The sequence below is a fragment of the Motacilla alba genome, chromosome 19 (genome assembly GCF_015832195.1).
Source record: "Motacilla alba alba isolate MOTALB_02 chromosome 19, Motacilla_alba_V1.0_pri, whole genome shotgun sequence".
NCBI lineage: Eukaryota > Metazoa > Chordata > Aves > Passeriformes > Motacillidae > Motacilla > Motacilla alba.
This window is the reverse complement of record NC_052034.1, coordinates 5,013,902-5,033,248: the sequence shown is the minus strand read 5'-3', so window position 1 is coordinate 5,033,248 and position 19,347 is coordinate 5,013,902. Positions and strand designations below refer to the sequence as shown.

The 19,347-nt window shown below is 43.2% G+C and overlaps 1 protein-coding gene across 6 annotated transcripts; it reads left to right on the top strand.

The window, feature by feature from the left end:
- Positions 1-241: 241 nt before the first annotated feature.
- On the top strand, positions 242-17,076 carry CRK (CRK proto-oncogene, adaptor protein). 6 transcript variants are annotated; one of them, XR_005259399.1, is made up of 5 exons: positions 242-592; positions 7,652-8,017; positions 10,931-11,096; positions 11,636-11,755; positions 13,768-13,883. XR_005259399.1 is itself a non-coding variant. In XM_038157715.1 (4 exons), the coding sequence occupies exons 1-4, from the start codon at positions 349-351 to the stop codon at positions 13,903-13,905; spliced, it is 1,023 nt and encodes a 340-aa protein (XP_038013643.1). In that variant the 5' UTR covers positions 242-348; the 3' UTR covers positions 13,906-17,076. The 6 variants fall into 6 exon arrangements, 3 of the variants coding, with proteins under 3 accessions (XP_038013643.1, XP_038013642.1, XP_038013641.1); XR_005259397.1 differs by lacking the exon at positions 11,636-11,755 and having other exon boundaries at positions 7,652-8,187; positions 13,768-17,076; XR_005259398.1 differs by lacking the exon at positions 11,636-11,755 and having other exon boundaries at positions 13,768-13,905.
- Positions 17,077-19,347: the final 2,271 nt, after the last annotated feature.

The following is a 19,347-nucleotide window of genomic DNA, read 5'->3' as shown; positions in this document are numbered from 1 at the left end:
CGATCCCCACAGCGCGTTCCCGATCCCCAGCGCGTGCCCGATCCCCGCAGCGCGTGCCCGATCCCCACAGCGCGTGCCCGATCCCTAGCGCGTGCCCGATCCCCACAGCGCGTTCCCGATCCCTAGCGCGTGCCCGATCCCCGCAGCGCGTGCCCGATCCCCGCAGCGCGCTCTCCCCCGCCCCCAGCCCGCCCTCACACCGACCCCGCCCGCGCGGGGAGATGACGTCACGGCTCCCCGCGTGCGGTCACGTCCGGTAGGTGAGGTCAGGGCCGGGCCGCCATTTTGAGCGGCTCCGCGGGCGGCGGCGGCGGCGGCGGCCGCGGGCGGGGGAGGAGCGCGGCCCCCATGGCCGGGCAGTTCGACTCCGAGGACCGGGCGAGCTGGTACTGGGGGCGGCTGAGCCGCGTCGAGGCCGTATCGCTGCTGCAGGGCCAGCGCCACGGCACCTTCCTGGTGCGCGACTCGGGCACCATCCCCGGCGACTTCGTGCTGTCCGTGTCCGAGAGCTCCCGCGTCTCGCACTACATCGTCAACAGCCTGGGGCCGGCGGGAGCCCGGCGGGCCGGCGGCGAGGGCCCCGGGGCCCCGGGTGAGTGACCCCCAGGGCCGGCGGTGCCCGCAGCCCCGGGCAGGGCAGCCGGGGCGGCTCCGCTGGGCGCCCGGGCGCCGTTCGCGGGCGCGGAGCGCTTTGTGGCGGAGTTGAGCCGTGTTCCGGAGCGGGGGCCGCTGCCCGGGCAGAGCCGACTGTCCGCACCTGCCGTCCTGTGCCGCATGAAAATCAGCGTCCTGGAGCTGGGCATCCCGCGGCTCCAGCCTCGCACCTCTTTGTTTTCCTAACCCCCTTAGCGATAATTCATAGATTTTCCGTGTCATCTCAGCCGAGAGGTGGTTCCGTGGAAGTGTCATCCCCACAGTCTGACTTCTGACAAGGCAGTTTTGCGTTATCAGGGAGGCCGAGTTCGAGTTAGAGTGGTGGGAACTCTTCAGGATGTAAAGGCAATGGGTTCTTGAATTCGGATATGAGGTTCAGCTTCTTTCCCCTCGAAAGGAGAAGTTCGATATTATTTCTCATCAGCTGAACATGTAATACTGCAAGCAGCACGCTGGAGTGTAACACTGCAAGTGCAGAAGGTGCTGATTGTGCCAGAGGGAGAAGCAGAATTTTTGCTGTTTAATGCAGCTAAATGCCAGCAGTGCAGAAGCCTCGGATGTGTCAGAACGTGCAGTCCAAAGGCACTGGTGTCCCTCCTGTGGGAATTAGGGAAGTTGGTGCTGGAGCTGCTCGAATTTGGATATTAATCCTTGCAAAATGATGTGGATGTGTGATTGGCATCTCTGCAAGGAGCCACTAGATAATTTTTATAGTAAACCTGTGTAATAAGAGATTTGGTGAACTGATTTGGCAGAAAGTGGATAGAGGCACTCTGGTGCAGGTCTGTGGGTGGAATAGGAGACCAGTGCTGGGAAGATGTAACAAGACTTGTTTTATTTTCAGTCTCTGCACAGAGTGTTTGGCTAAGGAGATAATCCGAGAGAAAACAAAATTAGTGCCAGTAGGTTTGCACTGTCATACAGGGCAAGCATTTCAGATTGGAAAAATGGGGAAAGTCTAAACTCCTCCTGTTTATGCCAGGAGCCTCCTGGAGCTGCACAGTGCACTCAGGTTACAGAGCTCCACAGGTAGGAGTTAAAGGTGGCTGAATTCAGCTGGAAGTGGAATTTACTGCTGCTGTGGGGGTCAGAAGGGGTGGGTTCCTGTTGTCCTGAGTGTGCAGACAGAGGTTTGGTGCTGTAATTGCTGACAAGGAGGCTGGTGCTGTGTAGAGCAGTCAGTCACCAGGATGCTTTGTTGCGAATCCAACCTAACTGGATTTTAAAGACAGTAAAAAACACTGGGTCATGAGTGTCTGTCACTTCTGGGCAGTTGTTTTTTGGGGAGCAACTCCTCTCTGGAAAAACAGTGGCATCACTTCAGTACAGCCATCCTGACTTTTTTCTTGCTCAGTGACATTTTGTGGCATTCTGTGGGCTGGCTTTGGTTAAAATCATGAAGTACCTTGTAATTCTCTTCTGTTTTAAAAGAGTAGCTATGTAAGCTGGTGGCACAGTAGGCTTAATATAGCTGGAAAAGTATAATTATGTTTTGGTTGATCTCCTTTTTATTTGTCCCCTGGAGGTTCTGGGGAGGGGTGATGCATCACTCCTGCACTACAGACACTCCCACGCTGATTTTAGTAATTTTCATTAAATCTTGCCATGCTGATACTGCTGTCTTCACGCTCCAACCAAGAAGGTGCAGGGGAGGTGTATATTGAATTATACTGCAACTGTAATTAAGGTGCTCTTTCAGAAAAAAATAAGTGGGAGGTTGTTCTGCAGTGGAAGGGAGGTGAAAACAGTAGAAGATTGAAGATGATTCCGTGTTTGGATAGGGAAGCTAATGCAGTAAAAAAAAGTTAAATGTTTGCAAATTGTCCTGCTTGTTTACTGTGGCCAAGCTAAAACATTAGAAAAACCAAAATTATTATATTTTAGTATGGTACAATTTTTTTAGCAGTTTATTGTTTGGCAGATGCACCAGGTCTCTCTGGGAAATTTGAATATTCCAGGTTAGGTTCTTGGTTGATTTGTGTTTGGCTCAGTGTCTGTGAAATTTCTGGCTGCTCTCAGGGTTTGGGAAGCCTCAGCAAAGAATGAGATGAGGAGCTTTGGCTTTCCTAAAAACCACAATGTTACAACAATATGGTACCTTCTTTGATTTCTGAAGTAGAAAGTAAACTTGCAAACTCTTTGTTAAATTCACCTTTTGACTGATGCTGCATTTTCTAACTTCTTGCAGGTGATTTTTTCAACATAACAAAAAAGAATCGAACAGAATTTTTTATGTGTTCCTGGAATGTTTTAAGCATGTTAAAAAATAGGATAAATCACTGAATTATGGGAAAGAAAAAAGAATTTGTTTTCAGTGGAAATTGATCATTTGTGATGAAGTATCACAGTTATGGCTAAAGAAATCCAAACAAGACAAAGTGCTCCATGCAGGCATTAGCATGGTGATGGACAGCAGAGGAAATATTAAATATTTCATGTGTTTATGATGTGACATGAGGGCTTGGGGTAAAAATGTGTGATATGCACCAAAAAGTACCTGAAATACCTAAAGGTAGAAATGCTCTCTGTTGAGAGTGCAGCATTATAAAGACAGAAGCCTTAATGTTATTAAATTTTATCTGCCTGAAGTAGGCAAATATAACAGATAAAATGCAGAAATTAATGTTTTCACATTTATGAGTATTAAGAACATGATTCTGAATTGAATTGACCTTCCTGGAATCCTAGAATCCTTACAGAATGATCCCCACACTCAGCCGTGGGTGAGGTGCCTTTAGGCATGTGTGAGCAGAGTGGTTGAACTCTGATGCTTGGGTTTTGGTTTTATTTTCATTTTTATATTGAGATCAAATTTAAATGCAAACTAGTTGCAGCTTCAGAAAGTGCCTGCATTAGACATCTGCTCTTACACTCTGATCTGTAAATGATGACTGCAGTGATCAGAAATGAGTGTAACTCCTGAGTGAGTGTTTTCCTGGTGTGCTCAGAGCTCTTCCACTCAATAGAGTTTTATGTTTTTATAGGGTGTTCATGGGGTTTATTTGTTCTGCTCAGCATGAGTAGGAAGGTACTTGAGAACAAGGAAAAAAGGTGTCCCTGTGGGGTGGGGGAAGCCCAGGGGCTGGAATATGGTGCCTTCAGAGCCCAGTTCCCATATGCTCCAGGAGGAAGTGGCTTACATCACTGGGGTGTCTTGCTGGTGCCCTGTGTGATAAGAACAGCTTTTCTGGCCCTAAACACACTCTGAATTGGGAAAGGGAGCCACCCTTACAGAATAAAACTAGATGTCAAAATAAAGACCTGTATTTCTGTGAAGGAAAAAGTTTCCAAAGCTTGGGAATAAAGAGAAAACTCTTATTGACACTAACAGTTGGAGTGAAGAGAGAAATGCAAACCCCCCGAGATGTGTGAGAAGTTGCTCTGTGGTTTCACCACCTGCCCAATCAGCAGAATGTTGGGTGGTTTATAGCCCCGATTCCCCCGGATCTGGACAATATTTAAAACATACACAAGCACTTCTTCCCAGCCTGACACAAAGGCAGCGCAGTGTCACAGGGTTGTGACAGGAGGGAATGTGCATCATAAACAGAGAACTGATATGAGCCAGGTTTGAGACGTTCTTCAGTTGTGGGACCCTTTGGATTTTAACTCTTTCCTCACCTTTTGTGGCATCCTGAGACGGCTGGAGTTATGTTAGTGGAGTAAGGAAGAAAGAGGATACTCAGCCCTTTGTGCTTCTCATTGAAAAAGTTAATCCTGCTCGGCTGAGTGGTGCTGGTGCTGGAGGTACTCCCTGAGCAGCTCTTCTTCTTCAGCTGTGCCAGGCTGCAGAAAGAGAATTTCCAATACTCAGGTGTCCCAGTTTTCACAGGAAGTGACAAAAGTTCCTCCAGGAACTGGACTCACCTTTCCATGCTTGTGCTATTCCTGGGAGCCCTCAGAGGATGTGCACACTGTGCTGCTCAGGCTTGTGCCTTCAAGAGGAATCCAAGGATCGTGAAGGAAAACTGGTCTTACTCCCAAAAAAACCCCACTCGCCTTGTTGCTGTAACTTTTTCTTGTGTTAGATCTTGCCTGAATTATTCCATGGGCCTGCAGGTATGAGCAGTGTCACAGTTCAAACAAGAGGCTGAAGAATTCCTCTGAGCCTGAAATCTGTTAATCTTTGAATTTCATTATACCAGGGAATGACAAAACTCAGGAGCCTGTAGGGAGTGGAATAATTTCCCCACTGCATGTGAACATCACTTGCTTCATTGTAGGTGAAGAAGAGGATCCACAAAAGATTTAAACTGATGGAAAGTTTTCCACTTGCTTGGGAAGGTGGAGTTGTATTTTATTTCCAATCTGCATTTCACCACCTGTGACTTTGAACTATGTTGACCTTTTTATGCCTGTTTGAGCTAAATTTTAGGAGTCTCCAGATGATTATGAGATTGCTGCCTTTATATTAATTGATGATTAATTTAGATTAAGCTTATAGATTTCTTGTTCTAGATCTTCTGTAACTGCCTTACATTTTTTAAAAGAAAACATCAGAAATGCACATGGTTTTCTAGCTGTGTGGTCTTTGGGAGGGTGACATCTCTCCTTTCTGGTGCTTTTCTCTCTCTTCCTTGAAGGAGTGCATTGATCTTTCTGATCCCAGAATTTGGAGGGTCTGTGTCCTCTGGCTGTTGTTCAGCTGTGCAAAACACCTCATAGGATCTGGTTCTCCAGGATACAGTACAGTGATTTCTGTCACTCTTTCCCTGTACATAATGTTCCAGAGGACTTTTCTTCTTAAAGTCCAACTTGTATTCAGGTACACTTGGCAGGTCCCTCGGGCTGTTGTGCATTAATTCAAGAGGGTGAACCTGTTCCAAAGGAAAAAAAAAAGACACTCCAAAATGCCTTGTTCATCCTGGTGAAGATTGAAGATTGACCAGACTGATGAATGTTACTGATGAACTGCTCATTTCCTGTGACCTGTGAAGATTTTTCAGTGAATCCCACATTGCTGAGACAGAGCTCAGCCCCCTGGCTGAGTCAGCTTGTAGCAGGTTTCACTGAGGTAACTTGGTGTTTCAGGCTCTCTGTTCCTGTCATGTGAAATAAGTTCCAGTCAGTGAACTTCCCTGAGACTCAGTCCTCTCCATATGGGTTGCAAAGAGCTTTGCTGCCCTGCTCCTAAAGTTCTCATTACTTTCTTTTGGCTCAGATGTCAAGCCTTGTTCCTTAAAGGTTCACAGCTAAAATAGTGCTAGATATTTGCATGTTTCTGTCACCAGGTTGGTCTGAGACCTGATGTGTTTCCCACTTCTAACTCTAGTGGAAGTGCAGCATTCCCAGGTGCTGTTTTCCACGGAACTGTTCTGAAGTGTTGCAGGCGTGCTGCCTGTCCAGCCAGAATTCATGGCCTGTGATCCCACAGAGCTGACAGTGCCACTGGGATGAAATTCCCGGCTTTGCATCTCTGCAACAAAAGTTGAGGGGGTTTTGCATCCTCTCAGCACTACACTGTGGGAGAATATGATGGACTCTTAATTCTCTTCCCATGCTGGGCTCCCCTTTCTCACTGATAATTAACTTCCTTTATCTCTGGTGATGCCAGTTTGAGGTTTGTTTTTGGTTTTTTTTTGCAGTTTTTCAAGGCTGTTGCTTTTGGGTTTTGGCTCACTATGTTTGTATTCATTTCTTTTGAGAGCCTTTCAGGGCTGTTAAAGCATGCAAACATGCTTTTCCCAATGACTTAGTTCTGCTCCTTCGAATTTCCTTTAACCAGCTCCACTAATGCTCCTGTTCCTTCAGGATACTTCAGAACTCATTTCTCGGGTGTTGGTCTTATTGAATCTGCCCTTTTCTCTGTTAGAACCCCTTTCTGCTCTCCTGAAAGAACTTGTTGTAACATTAGCTTTCCATGCTGACAGTGCTGCTTTGCAGGGAGTTTTGGATCAGTGACAGCTTGAAAGATTCTGCTAGCTTTGTACTCCAGAGCTAAGGCTTGGGACTGTTAGATATTCCCTGCAGAGAAAACAGACTTGCAAAGTAAGCATCTCTGTCTTGCTAAAAGAGTTACTCATTAAAGTATAAATCTTTTCATCTGCACTCCCTTCCCCCAGCCTTCCCCAGTTCTTCCCATAACTGATGGCATGGGGCATGGTGGAAATAGAACATCATGTGTGTGTTTTTCCCCAGCTGAGCCTGAAGAACAGAACATGGAAAAAAAAAAAAAAAGCAGAGCACACAGATTGGAAATGGATATTCTGCACTGGTAGTGATGCTTGTAATGGTTTGGATGTGAACATCATCTGTATTCCAGTGTAGTTGGGGTTTGGATTTATAGCTTAGGCTCCATCTGACAAACATGGCAAAGAAGCTACAAGACTTGAGATTAAAAGGCTGAGTCATACCTGTTACGGAAATATATGTTGTTGCTTTGCATTGCATAGAATGGAGATAATTTTCTTTACTGGTACCTTTTATCAAAATGAAAAATAACTTTATTTGCTCATTGACATCACTTGTTTGCTGCCGTGCAAAGCAGTTTTCTGTAGTGTCCATGCCTTTAACCCAAGGTGTTACAACAGGTAAATAACCATTATTGCAGTGTTGTTCTTTGGAAATAGATCTGAACAGCAGAAGAGAGTTTAAAAAAAAATAATTTCCTTGAAATGGTACCAAAATTACTGCCTATATTTAGAGTATAAAACAGGAGAATTGTACAGGCTCCTGAGAAACCATGATGTACTGAACATTTTCATCTGTTGGGTCCATATAATACCGAAAGAAACAAAGATTATTTTCATCATAATTTGGGAAGTTTGGCGGTGCCTAAGAATTTCTCTTTTCCTTCCTTGACAAAATCTTTTTAAAAAACCCTGTACTCATGATCATGATAGTGCTGCCTTTGATTGAAAATGCTCAGAAAAGCTGAATATGATGTCAAGGTGATCAAATTTGGTGTTGAAGTACTTCTGTTTCAATGTATTTGTCTTCTCATATGTTTGATTTGTAGTTGTAATGCTCTCCTTGACATGTTGCCTTCTCTTTTCAGGGTCGAATCCCACCAGATTTCGAATAGGTGACCAAGAGTTTGATTCTTTGCCATCTTTACTGGAATTCTACAAAATACACTATTTGGACACTACAACCTTGATAGAACCCGTTTCGCGCTCGAGGCAGAATAGCGGGGTTATCCTCAGGCAGGAGGAGGCCGAGTATGTGCGAGCCCTCTTTGACTTTAATGGCAATGATGAGGAAGACCTCCCCTTTAAGAAAGGAGACATACTGAGAATCCGGGATAAGCCTGAAGAGCAGTGGTGGAACGCAGAAGACAGCGAAGGGAAGAGGGGAATGATACCCGTTCCTTACGTCGAGAAGTATAGACCTTCCTCTGCTTCAGTCCCCACTCTGATTGGAGGTAACCAGGATAGTTCCCACCCACAACCACTGGGTGGGCCGGAGCCAGGGCCCTATGCCCAGCCCAGCATCAACACTCCGCTCCCTAACCTTCAGAATGGCCCTATTTATGCCCGGGTTATCCAGAAGCGAGTCCCTAATGCCTACGACAAGACAGCCTTGGCTTTGGAGGTACATAATGGGCAAAACTTAGAAGGAAGAGATCTGTTCAAGGGATTTCCCTTTCGCTCACGTGGTAGTTTTGGAGGAATGAGAAAGGGAAAAGCTTTGTAATACTGGTTTTATGTCATCATTAATAATTATGGATAAAATGAGTGACTCGAGTCACTTGTAAATTAGATTATTGTTGATTATTTTTAGGTTACTGAACCAGTATCGTGTCTGTTGTCAACCATCACTAACATAAGTGTTTCCCCATCCATGTTTTCAGTTCTGAAATTGTTTTTTTTTGGTGGGGGGAGGGAGAGGGAGCAGCTCATAAATTGTGTGTCTGAACCTGTGTTTGCTGTTGTGTGCCTCACCACAATCTGTACAAGGTGTGCTGGGTTGTTTGTTGGTTTGTGTTGTGTTGGGTATTTTTTTCTCCCCAATGTGTCAGCAGTTTCAAAGCAATCAGTGGAAACATTGGTTCACTTTGAAATTACCTGGACTGAGATGATGATCACGCATAGAATTTAATTGTAACATCACCTGAAGCAGATTACTTTGGGGTTAGGTTTGAGGCAGGAGCATTTTACAGTTCACACCCCAGTTTGTTAGGTCTGGTATAAAGCAGTGATTGATGCAGTAGGGTTTGTAGCAAAGCACTGCGTTTTCCCCAGGTTGATTCGCTTCCTGACAGGATCAAGTAATTGCACAGACCCTTTTTGATTTGTCTTTTTTCCTCTTAAAAAGGTGACCGGAGTGCTCTATCTCTCCACATCAGATAGTTCTCCCCCAAGTTACATTTGAGGAAATTGAGACTAAGGTATTCCCTGTGGCAGACCTTTGCCTTAGGATATGTAAATTGTATCCTTTAATCTAGGCTTTCTTTGAGCTAGAGGCTCTGGAATTTCCTGATACCTAATTGACTTCCTGTTTATATAACATTTTAAGTACTTGGGAAAAAAAACAGTTTCTGTGCTGAGTCAGAGCATCTCCTCTGCACTCTCACATGCTTTGTGTAATTGTGCATAGCACAAAAGGCACTCCAGCCATCTGGCAGCTGTAGGTGTGTGCCTGGTGCAGAACTGGGAGGTGCAGCACGTGCTGCAGGTGGATAACTGATGGACAGCCTGGCAGATGTGCAATCTCTCCCATGTAGGTAGGAGATATACTCTGAGCTGCTCCACATTCTGTTACAGGGCTGAGTATTCCTGGGTTGAGAAGCAGGTATAGAAATTTATGTAAACTCACCAGATTTTGGGGAAATGTGAGGATTTTTACCCTTCAAACTCTCATTAAGGTTAAAATGCTGTCTCTTTCCCTCTTTTTCTCACCCTTTCCACCCAGTTACCTCCTGGCGCTTGGGAATATTCCTGAATGCAGGCTGTTGTAATCACCAGGTGTTAGATTGGTTTTGAGCCTCTGGATACTGTTGTGGCATATTTAGCAAACCCTTTTGGTTTTCTTTCTGAATTTTGCATTCTCTTAAGCCTTCACACTTTATTCCACTGAAGAACCCCATGCTGCTGCCCAGTGCAGCATTTGGGAGCATGGAGTGAAATAGGGAGAGTGAGGAAATGCTGCTAATCCAGACCATAAGCAACTTAGAGTGAAAGGAAATGCTTTCCACGCTGGAGAGCAGCTTGTGGGTGCCAGGGCTGATCTCAGGTCAGTTCAATCCTCTTCACCAAAACTCACATGATCTGGCGAGAGTGCAGTGCTGTAGGAAGAGCAGTCTTGTGGTAACACCTCTCTTTTCTGAGCTCCCTTACACCTCTAGTGTCTTTAACTAACTGATGGGGAAGGCTGAGTAGCTGAAGTATTTGGGAGAGGCAGCTGAGAAGTGTCAGCTTGGCTGTGTGACCACAGGAGATTTCTGGTGTCCAGAAGTGGCCTTTGTGGGCCTCTTAAAACCACTTAAATATTTATCAGTTTAGACACCTTGGCCCTCTTGCTTAGGGTGTTATATTCCTGTCTTGCTCTCCATTTAAGAAATGCAATAGCAGTTGTGGCTCTTCATTCTGTATGTAATATTGCAAACATTTCGTTTTAAAAAATGAGCCTTTTATCACTGCTTCTAGTGGCCTTCAAAGCTTTGCAGCTTTTATCACTTGCAATCACAATGTTACTGAGTTGCTTTCAATGTCTGTACAGGAAAAAAAGCAATATGCACTTCATTTTCTCCCAAGTTTTCCTTCATCCTGTCTATCAAAGTGCTGTTTCTTGTTGTCTCCTTTCTCCACATTCCCTCTCACTTCATGGTGTTCCTTCTCTGTTTATTTAGAGATCTCTTTCTTAGATAACTTAGTAGAGAGCATTATGTAAATCTTATCAGGCCATTTTTGCCCAGACCTCTTTATAAATACAGCGAGTGGGATTCATTCCAAATGAAAACTCTTTTCCTTAAATCTGGCAATATTCATGGGAGGGGGTGGATCCCACTGTTTCTCTTGGAAAAAATAGATTCTTAACATCAAACAGCTCTTGCCCAAACTGCAAACAGAATATCTGTGCTGTTCTGTTATTTTAAGCCTGACATGCTTTTGAAGAGTTCAGGGAAAGAGGATCAGAGCAGGTGATGTTCTAATAAAGTCTGTGCTCTGTTATGGAAAAAAGATTCGGCAGGAGAAGTTAACATTTATTTTGCATGTAACTGGACCTGTGCAAGGAGTTTTCAGTCGATTTTAAGAGAAAATAGAGGAGGAAAAGGGAAGATCTGTGTGGTGAATGACTCTGAGATCGATCGATTTATTTTTTTTCTTTGTAACAGTAGCAGAACTCTGCCACCTTGACCTCACCAAAGAGGAGTACTTGGAATAAAACCACAGCATACAGAAGTCTTCACTTGAACCTTCAGTTTTGCTTTGAAGCATATGGGGTATATTTAGTTTTAAAGCTTCTGATGAAGACTGAGACAAACCTGGCTTTCTAGCAGGGTACAGTGTTGTTCCTGAGGTGCTGTGCTTGGTGGGATGATGCACTATGGACAAATGTTGCCATAATCAATGCTGAAAGTGAGGAGAATTCAGAGACAACATCCACTCCTAGCCTAAAGGTTTTAAAACTTCAGCACTTGTAATAATAAGTAATTTTTGGAAGGGTTCTCTATATTGTCTTCAGGAGAGTGGCTGAAATACAGCTTGCTAGGCAGAGATTTGAAGCAGATCTAGAAAGATCTTTCAGTTAGTCAGGATCTAACAGAGCCATTTTATGGTCCATGCTTGCTCAAAGTGAGTCCTGCTTTGACAGATGTAAAGATATATAGATATATATAAACCTTCTCATTCATCCTTACATATATGTAAAGGAAATGGGAATAAAAACTATCAGTTTGTCTGCTAAATGAAATTACTGGCAAAAAAAGGAATATTTGATCTCAGAGGTCTCTCCTCATTTAACAATTACTGAAAAGCAGCTTTCAAGTGTAGCTTTGTATAGTGAGGGGAATTCATAATTGAGTGTCCTTTGGCTGCAGTGACCCTGAAACACCCCTGGACACCACAAACCAGCTGCAGGATGCTTGGGGAGCGAGGGAGTTTCACAAGCATCCCATACTGTAACTGTGTCATTGCTCTGTTGAACCCACCTTTTGCAGGTGAGTTTATTGTAAGGCACCCAAGATAAACCCTAATGAACACTAATTAGGGTGTGATAGAGCAGAGGCCAACAGTCTTGAGATGGCAAAGCAGTGCAAGTTGTGCTTGTCCCTTCCCCGTGGGTTGGGGGTTAAACTGTTCTGGTGAGGGCTGATCTGTAGATTACATCCAGGGCTGAAGCACTTTGAAGTTATCGGGGACATTGTTCTGGTAATGGCTGTGATTAGGAAATCAGATTTTCCACTTCTAGTATTGTCACGTTGAATCTTATCCTTGTTAAATTATAGCTGATGTATTGTTTTGGTCAGCAGAGTATTTTTGTTGGTACAACCCCCCAGTGGTTATTAGCAGTAGCAAATTTATACAAACTGCATGATTAAATTCCTAAAAAGCTGAAGCTTGCATTCAGAACCCGAGGAAGGCTTCCTTTTTGCCTGTAGCTAATACATAAGAGGATTTTCTTCAAAATATGATTCATTAAAATGTCTATACTAATGACTACAAAAGGCAAAAATAAAGCTACAGCAAGAGTCCCAATGGGCCTCTCATTACCAGATAAGTAATCATGAGAGGTATGGGAAGCTTAATTAAATGTCCATGAAAGCGGTTGAATTTATGAACTGTTAAAAGCTGTTCTGGCAAAAGATTTCAAGTGATTAAAACCTGTAAAGTTAATGGAGATTGGTAACATCTGAAATAGTTTTCCTTGTTCTTTGTTGGCTGCCTGGAAAGTGCAAATAATGAGGTTGTGTTTTGGATAGATTTGGAACACAGTGATGAGCATCTGTGTAAACTATAACTCTCTATTCAGTGAATTTCTGGATGAAATGCAGCGAGGCCTTTGGCCACACCTTCAGGGTTATTTACTGTATTAGTGAAAGAAAATAGAGTCTATCTACCCCAAAAGCATCCTCCATCTGTGGTGTGGGAAGAATTCTAAAAACCGTTGTACGTTACCCATAAATCAGATTATTGATAAAATTCTGCAGAGGGGTAGAAATGGGTAGCCAGCTTTTCAGTGGTGTGTTCATTAACTCTCCAGTGAGTGTTTTTACAGTGCAAATCGTGCTTCCTCGGGTTGTGTAAGTGCCACTTAATTAAGTACCCTTAAATATGAAACAGAGCTGGGGACTGATCAGAGCTAGACTTGTGTCCTGGTTTGAACTACCTGCACGGCCCTGGCGAAGTGCCTGCTGTGCAGTTTGTCCCTGTGTCACAGGGGGATGATAGATCATGCCTTTGGAATTGGTGCTGGCAATGTTAGGGTGGAGATTAGAATAGGAGATGTATTCCTGGGCAAGTGGGAGAGGGCATCTGTTGTCTTTACTATTCCCATGAGCGCTGGACTTGGCAGTGCTGAGTTAATGGTTGGACTTGATGACCCTGAAGATCTTTTCCAACCTAAACAATTCTGTGATTCAGTGGGATTTATTTCTCTGAGAAATCCATGGTGGGAAAGCCTGAAATGCCATCTGGCTTTGCTTTTGGTAGTGGCTGACTGTGGATGTCCAGAGCAAGAGCAGAGCAGCTTTACAGCAGTTCTTACATACTTGTTATAATCCGTGAAGAGCAAGAGATCCTCCGCTTTCCACAACTTGAAAAGTGGGATTCCAAAGCTAAGGAGCAGTTGAGTTTGCAGATTAGGGTCCACTTGGTCAGGTGCAAGCCTTCCTTGCTTTATGCAGCTCTGGATGGAGTCCCAGCAGTGTGCAGGCCTCTGTCAGCCCAGCAAGGCACATTTATCAGGATAGCACCTGATGGCAGGTCCCAGGAGCACTTGGAAAGATTGGTTTTGGATTGCTGACTCTTCAGTTCAGGTAGTTCTCACCTGATCTAGGTACATTTCTTTATGTACTTTCCTGGAGTGAATGGCATTGGGGGCACTGTCAGGACTGAAGCTGCTTTTTATAGATGTGTATCTGGTGCACGTGGGTGACAGCACACCAGGGAGGGGTGGCAGCTCATCCTGCCGTGTTTCTGCTTTGTAACGTGTGTATTTCTTACCCCACAGGTCGGTGAGCTGGTAAAGGTCACAAAGATTAACATGAGTGGTCAGTGGGAAGGAGAATGTAACGGCAGACGTGGTCACTTTCCATTCACACACGTCCGTCTGCTGGATCAACAGAATCCTGACGAGGACTTCAGCTGAGTGTGGCTCAACAGTTGCTCTTACAGATGGGAACAATCTCAACTTGTTTTTATTGCAGATGCCATCAAGACTAAGCTCGGACCGACGCTGCAAGCGGTATTGCTTGGATAAGCATTCTGATAACCTGCAAACCCCTGGGACTCAACACCACCATTCCTTAAGCAAGGGTCATGTAATTCAGGGTACGACAGTAGATAACTCGTGTGTCCAGTGGCAGAACTAGGCCATGATTATAGGTTGTAATGCCTGCTTATGTCCACGTGCACGGCAGCCTGGACCTGGCCAGCAGCAGCAGCTGGAGAAGCAGTGCTGTAGATGTTCGGAGAACATTTATAGCTCGCTCCGGGCCCATTGCTTATGTTGCTTCTTCCTCAGGCAATGAAGATCAACCGTAGACAATTCAATACCTTGATAGAAATTTCACAGATTTATCCTGGAGCTCTCTCCGTGTTTTTTCCACCCTGGGTTCTCTGTCCTAGAAAGGCTCTGCAGTGCTCTGTGTGGTCAGTTAGCTGTGCACAGCACAGACTGATGTGGGGCCCGTTGGGGACAGCCTCATGATGTACAGATCCTTACCATTTTCATGGTAGATGACAGATCCAATCAACCTCAGAATTCTAGAAGCTTGTGGACACTAGATTGATTTCTTCAGTACTGTTGCTACTGATGCTTAAACATAGCAGCTGATTTTAATTTAAGATTTTTATTAACACACAGTATCTCCTTTTATCCACAAATACAAGGCTTATGGAAGTGTAAACCTCCATATCAGTGCTGAAAAATATGTGCATAGCACTTTAATACGTAGCTTTAAAGCAGTGTTTGATTCACTAAGTATACTAAAATATTGACACTGCTTTCCAATACAATTAAATTCTGTAGGGCTAGTTTAATTTTTCTAGAATTTTTCAATATTGTACAATACTGTTACAGTACAAATCAGTGTCAAACACGGTGAACTGACAAACCAAATATTAGTTTTATTTTAAAGACACTCTGGGAACTCTTCTGGTTTAATTCCCATCTGTAAAATATTTGATAGTGAACTCATGAGGATTTTATTTTTAATAAACTAATGGAAAATAATTGTGTGCTTCTGGATTGATTCTCAAAAGGCATAATGGAGTAAATATGGCTTCCTAGCTCATGATGAAAATCAGTGCATTGAGTAGGCAGTATTATGCACTGCTTGATGGTTGTTTTTTAGTCTGTTCTTCTAATTATCTGGTTTTCTCTAATATAAATCAGAATGGATTTAGTAAGTTTTGTAAACTGAAATTAAACACTGAAGTAACTCTCCCTTGCCTGTACCCTGGGTTGTTTTCCAAGCACAGCACTCTGGTGACCAAACTAAATTTTGTAACTTTGACTACAGTATAATCCATGCAGAAGGGTTTTTCTAATAGGATCAGACTGAAACTGTTGGGTTTGGTTGTTTCAGACCCGTGTGACCCCAAGGCTCACGGGCTGCACGTGCTGCAAAGGCCTTTGCTGTAAGGCACGGACCCTACACCAATACTGGTAACACTTTACCTCAGAACTCTGTAACATGCTGGAAATGATAATATTTCTGTTCTATTTAAGTACTAGTTGTTTTACTTCAAAACTAATCCATCAGCAAGTCTGAGTAATGTTCAGGTTATGGGCACTCATTAATTCTGTGGACTAACGTTAATCACACTTGTCCATCACCGGTCTCATGAGCACTACTGAGGATGATTATCACAAGCTGACAGCAGGGACAGTGGGGTAAGAATGGAAACCAGGAATTGCAGCTCTGTTCTACTTGGATTGCTATTCTGGTTAGGGTGACGTGCCAGCGATTGTGGGAGCTCTTCTAGCTTAGTCCAAAATTTACTTTGAGGGGGAAAAAAGTTGTGAAACTAACTCTAGGTTCTGTAACTCATCAGGTTCTTTAAGGCTGATTTGTGGTTTTCCTCTGATCTTGATATTGACTGTAACTGTTCAGGGGGTTTTGTTCAATAGTTGCACTCTAATAACAGACTTAATACTGAGTTTTTCAGTTGCCCTTTAATGCTTATATTTTCCTCCAGGTATTGCAAATGAAACATAATAAACAGTGTGTCATTTGAGTGACACTGTTCTGAAGTATTTTTTGCCAGCTAGAGTTAATGAAAGCCCATATATTTGTACCTTTCCAATCAGGAATTCAGATACCAAAAGATCATTTTTCTGCAAGTTTTATTATGCAAACCTTGCCTTTTTAATACAAAAGACATTAATTGAATTAACTAGCAAGTACCCTGCAAACTTTGTAGATGTGGTTTTGTTAAGACTGTATAAATTGTGAATATTTGTACACTTTGAAAGAGCAAAATAAGGAAACTAGAGGAGTCTTAATAGCTGCTGTTACACTAGAATCCCAAGTTCTTATCGAGCAGTTTTTTTAGCTGACTGATACATTATTGCAACTGTTCTCCACTCTTCAGTTCTAAGCTGAAATGTGATTTTGTTTCATAGGTGATAGAAAGGAGTATGAATTTGGACAAAATAGACATTTCAACTTGTCAGGCTCTTCAAGGCAAATAGGTAGAACCCATGTCCATGAACATGTAGAGGAAATCCTTTGTGGCCTTTGTTTATCCTCTTCTATTTGTTCCCTCCCTTCTCCCCGATGCGTGCAAAAATCATTGCTCAGAATGTTGGTCACAATCTTTTGTCTCTCCCTTGGCTGTGGTTTTGGTCTCTTGTGCATAGGCAGGTGTTAGAACTAGAATAATCATTTCTAGAGATACACCATGAAAGCAGAATGCTCAATTACACTGTGTTCTTCTGGTGCATTTACACGTTATATCACACTAAAAAGTACAACTGGCTGCTATGGTTTTTTAATATATATTTCATTTTGGTAAGCCCCAGCCTTTTTACTAATATATGACCTGGTTAAATCTTGTTAATCTGTTTGAATTGTATTTGTTAATAATGCAAATATTTCTAATCATCTTTAAGAGTAAAACACTTTTTGTTAATGGTTTTGGGGAAGGATTCTAACCAAACCTGTTTGAAGAAAAATATGAACATGTGCCATTGTATGATAACACTATCCACTTTCTTGACAGTTAAAGTCCTTTTTTATTTTTTTGTAGCATGTAATGTATATGTTCATAGTACGTGAAGTAAATAAAAGTATAGCCAAAACTTTGACTCAGAGTCATTCTCAATCAGTTCTTGGAGTACTTGCATTTAATAATTGAAAATAGAGGGGGTATGGCCATTTTTAATTGCCTGTGTTAATATGAAAATAATTAAATGCAGCACTACAGAAGTAAGACAAACCAAGGTAACTAAATTAACTTACCAAACAATAAAATACGCTTTTTTTGAAAGAAGGTGACTTTCTGTAATTAAATGAGTCAAGGGGTTAGGGAAAATAAACTGGTGAAGAATGTTGAGATTTTGTAGCTCTTGCTCTCAATTCTGCCTGCACAAGTGTGTCAGGGAATAGTCTGGGGATTGCCTCGATGGGTGTTCAGGAAGATAAAAAGCTGTTAATATGTTCTTAGAAATATCAGTGATCACAAAGTCACACGAATGAATGCCAGCAAGAATCTCTGCAGGAGTCTACAAATGGTTCAGAAGAGCTGTTTTTACCTGTGGTGGTGTGAGAGCACTAATTCAGTGAAAGGCCGGGGTGTGCAGGTGCTGTCAAGGGCTGAAGGACAGGAAATCAGGACCAGAATCCCATGGGGGGCAACATTTGTATCAATCTGCATCAAAGCTACTTTTGCCACACTATTCCTTAAAAACTGCACGGGGACAGTGGCCCTTAGGCCCCGAGGATAAGAATCTTGGTGTGTCTCCACACAGTAAAGATTATTCTATCAGCTCCAGATGGAAAAAACCCTTAATTTTTCATAGGTAGAAGCCCCCAGCTTTGCTCCAGTGCTCACCCAGTGCAGAGCTGCAATGCAAAGGTGCTTTTTAATGAGATTAGCTGAGAGCATTTCAGAGCTCCCTGCAGCCAAAAGGAAGAGGCTGTGCCTTCCCCGGGACCCTGCCAGCCATCCCCTCCAGCCCTGGTGTTTGCAGAGCTCCCTGAGCTGATGGAGCACAGGGCTCATGCAGAAAACTGCTTTTCCTTTTGCATTCCCTCTCAGCTGTGGGGTTTGGCTGCAGCGCTGGTTGAATGAATTAATGTGAAAGTTCAGGGAGCAAAGGGCAAGCAAGGATTGCATCAGCAAATTGTGCTGTATTTCCTTGGATTAGGCTGTTTATTCCTCATGCTTTGCCAAATCCCTGACCAATTTCCAAATATCTGAATGCCATCTGTAACGAGTGCATTCAAAAGAATTTTAAGTATTTAGACAATATGCTATTATTTAGCAAGGGTTCTAAGAATGCACCTCGCTTCTGGCAATTAAATCTGCTTGAAGTGTCCTGATTTATTGATATTATTGAACTCCCTGCAACCTGAGTGCCTGCCGAACACGAGGATCACAGAAAAAATCCTGAATTGATCTAAATCTAATTTATTGTGCACAGCTCCCCAAGTCTCTGCTGAAAAATAGACTTTTATGGTCAAGAGAGTGCAGAAGTGATTTGCAAGTCTTAAAAATTTACACAGAGATAGTGATTGTGCCCTACTGGCACTTTTGAGTGCCTAAATTTGTATCGTATATTTACCAGCCATTCAGAAGTAAAGGTTTACTATGATTCCCAATTTCAGCAAAATCAGCATTTTCTAATCTTACTTTGAATAAATAAAAAAAAATTTTTTTTCTGGACTTGACACCTAATTTTCAGTGACCTTAGTCACTGATGTCTTTGTTTTTAAGAAATTCTGATTAGATGGTCCTGATCAGTGAAAAAGAGGGCCTAAATATCCCTTGAAAACTGAGCATTGATTTTCTGAGCAAGTGATATAAAAACAATTCTGCCAAGTTTTTAGATTTATTTGTAAGAAAAGCATAAGGCTATGTTGATCTTGCAGACCCTAAAACTCTTGTTCAACTGAAAAAAGTCAGGCCAGCAATAAACTATTGAAAAAAATGTGCTTTGAATGGTATTCAAGGTGTGTGCCCTCAGTTACCCATCAGGAGCCCATTTCAGTGGGCACGATACAATAACTGGGGGTACCTGACTTTGTGTCCAGGAGGTGCCAGGGTGCTCTGTCTCTGCTGACAAAACTTGCAAAGGTCTCTGTGCACTTTTCCTGTCAGTGAGGCGATGGGAGAGCATCCGTAGTCTGCGCTTCCAGGGAGACACTGGGAAAAGAGACAAGACTTCATTCACAGCTACCCTGAGCAAATCACAGAATCGTGGAGTGGTTTGGGTTGGAAGGGACTTTAAAGCTCATCTCATTCCAATTCCTCTGCCATGGGCAGGGACACCTTCCACAAAACCAGGTTGCTCCAAGCCCCGTCCAACCTGGCCTTGAACGCTCCCAGGGATGGGGATCTTTGAAGATCAGGTTCGTGCCAG